Source organism: Argentina silus, assembly GCF_951799395.1.
Source record: "Argentina silus genome assembly, chromosome: 17".
Taxonomy (NCBI): Eukaryota; Metazoa; Chordata; class Actinopteri; order Argentiniformes; family Argentinidae; genus Argentina; species Argentina silus.
In genome coordinates this window covers 17,570,800-17,573,299 of record NC_139671.1, presented here as the reverse complement: position 1 = coordinate 17,573,299, position 2,500 = coordinate 17,570,800, and the positions used below count along the sequence as shown (strand labels likewise).

Below are 2,500 nucleotides of genomic sequence, written 5' to 3'. Positions count from 1 at the left end.
GGTTCTCCTCAGAAAGTCAGGTTACAAATAACTTATCCAATAGATCAGGCCTTAACTTCAGTAGAAACAAGCCTGCGGTAACAGGAACCAGGACAAAAGGGAGAGTGTGTCCCTAACTGTATGTGTGTGTGTGTGTGTGTGTGTGTATGTGTGTCTATTTGTCTGTGTGTGTCTCTGTGTGTGTGTGTGTGTGTGTGTGTCTGTATGTGTGTGTGTGTGTGTGTGTGTGTGTGTGTGTGTGTGTGTGTGTGTGTGTATGTGTGTCTGTGTGTGTGTGTGTGTGTGTGTGTGTCTGTATGTGTGTGTGTGTGTGTGTGTGTGTGTGTGTGTGTGTACACTCACCCCTAGGTCCTGGTGACGAAGAAGGTGAACAGCCTGCAGAAACAGATTCGGAAAATGGGCAAAGGGGAGCATTTCGGGGAACTGGCCCTCATACGGTAACCATGAAAACAATGCTACCTGAGGCTCTACTCTACCATTTGGGCTCCTTGTGTGACATCGTGTTACTTTTAAATGGTCCTGGTGTGCAACCCTAGGTCGTTACAAGGTTCCCTTTCTACAGTATAGAAGCAGATACAGATACTGTTCTAGATACCTTATCTCAATGGCCTACAGTCAGTGTGGTTGCTCATAAGTTAATCATTTTCACTGGAATAATGAAGTCTAAAGGGCAGCTCCTCTTTGTGTCTGTCACCTGCAGGGAGATCCTGCGGACTGCCACCTGCACTGCTGTCGGCCCCGTCACCTGCTTCTCCATCGATAAGGAGTGAGTCCTTGTCCCCTCAGAAATCCCACTGGGTCTGTTTTCATCCCACTGGGTCTGTTTTCATCCCACTGGGTCTGTTTACAGATTACGCCTAATCACTGACTAAAAAGCATATTTAAATGGTGATTTTTTTTCCATTGAAAGCGTGACAAAGTTGAAGACGAGGGCTTAATGAGTGTCTGTGAAACGGCCCCATTGTGTCTGAGTGTCTTAATGCAGTTTTCAGTTCAGTGCGTTCAGCCTGATCTGGATGTTGTGGTTGGGGGGGGGGTTGTAAGCGTTTTGTGGCTAATATATTTGTGAAAAGCACTAAGCAGATAGAATGTGATTGATTGATTGATTGATTGATTGATTGATTGATTGATCTGTTGTATTCCTCTTCTAGGGTGTTTGAGGAGACCATTCCCATTGAACATCTGGAGCTGCACGATGAGTAAGCTGACATACCTCACCTTTTCCCTCTCATTTCTTTACATGGTTCAGTCCTCTCTCACTCTTTCTCCCCTTTCCACGGAAACAGTTCAAACTCCTCATCGTGGCTTTGCCCTGCTAGGGACACATCAGCGCAGTGCGTCTGTGTTTTTAGTCAAGTTTTTTGCCTGTTTGGTGTTTTAAAGGTGCTTTTTAAACCTCTTAACCCGGTCTGGCCTTGTCTATCTACTTCTCTTCTCTACCCTCTTCCTCTCCCTGTCCCTTCTCTTCCCTGTCCCTGTCCCTCTCCCTTCCCTCTCCCTGTCCCTTCCCTTCCCTTCCCTTCCCTTCCCTTCCCTTCCCTTCCCTTCCCTTCCATTCCCTTTCCCTTCCCTCTCCCTGTCCCTTCCCTTCCCTTCCCTCTCCCTCTCCCACTCCCTTCCCTCTCCCTTCCCTTCCCTTCCCTTCCCTTCCCTTCCCTTCCCTTCCCTTCCCTTCCCTTCCCTTCCCTTCCCTTCCCTTCCCTTCCCTTCCCTTCCCTTCCCTTCCCTCTCCCTCTCCCTCTCCCTCTCCCTTCCCTCTACCTGTCACTTCCCTTTCCTTCCCTCTCCCTCTCCCTGTCCCTGTCCCTTCCCTTCCCTTCCCTTCCCTTCCCTTCCCTTCCCTTCCCTTCCCTCTCCCTGTCCCTTCCCTTCCCTCTCCCTGTCCCTTCCCTTCCCTCTCCCTTCCCTTCCCTTCCCTATCTCCCAGCACCTCTGTGGTAGATGCCATCCGTAGCTGTGCTATTTTTCTTTCTCAGCCTTTGCCCTCCATGCTGGGGGGCCTTGATGTGTTTCCCTTCCATAGTCTCAGTCTGATAACTGTCGTCTCTGTTTCACCATCAGCTCAAAGGTGATGGAGGAGGCTGCCCCAGAGAAGACCAGGTAAGAGATTTCATAGAATACGCTAATTGGTAAAACAATAAAGATTATGTCAGTAAGTTGAGGTAAGATAAACTTTGTTCTCCTCAAGTGGTGACTTGTCGTGGACACACAGTACAGCTGTATACACTTGTGTGTGGTGCAGGGGAGGCTGGTGGAGGACAGGCTCATCGTAAAGCATGGCATGGAATCGGGGATGGTATCAAATACGTGTGTTTCATAACATTCTGATACCACTCCTTATTCCATTCCATGCATTACAGTGAGCCGGTCCTCCGATTTCGACCTCCACCAGCCTCCCTTGATGTGGGTTAACGAGTGTTGTCATCTTATCTCTCTATCTTTCTGTATCTGCACGTTTATCCCTTTTTATGATGTCTCTGTGTTCCCATCTCTCCCTCCC

General features: G+C 48.8%; 1 protein-coding gene across 1 annotated transcript in view; it reads left to right on the top strand.

Moving 5' to 3' along the window:
• The window catches only part of prkg3 (protein kinase cGMP-dependent 3), a gene marked incomplete at both ends in the record, with an annotated part of 9,836 nt that overhangs the window by 4,053 nt on the left and 3,283 nt on the right, over positions 1–2,500 (top strand). The window contains 4 exons of the mRNA XM_083688895.1: positions 349–437; positions 701–766; positions 1,152–1,199; positions 2,062–2,100. Of these exons, the coding sequence (XP_083545021.1) occupies positions 349–437; positions 701–766; positions 1,152–1,199; positions 2,062–2,100 (242 nt within the window). The remainder of the gene's footprint in view (positions 1–348; positions 438–700; positions 767–1,151; positions 1,200–2,061; positions 2,101–2,500) is intronic.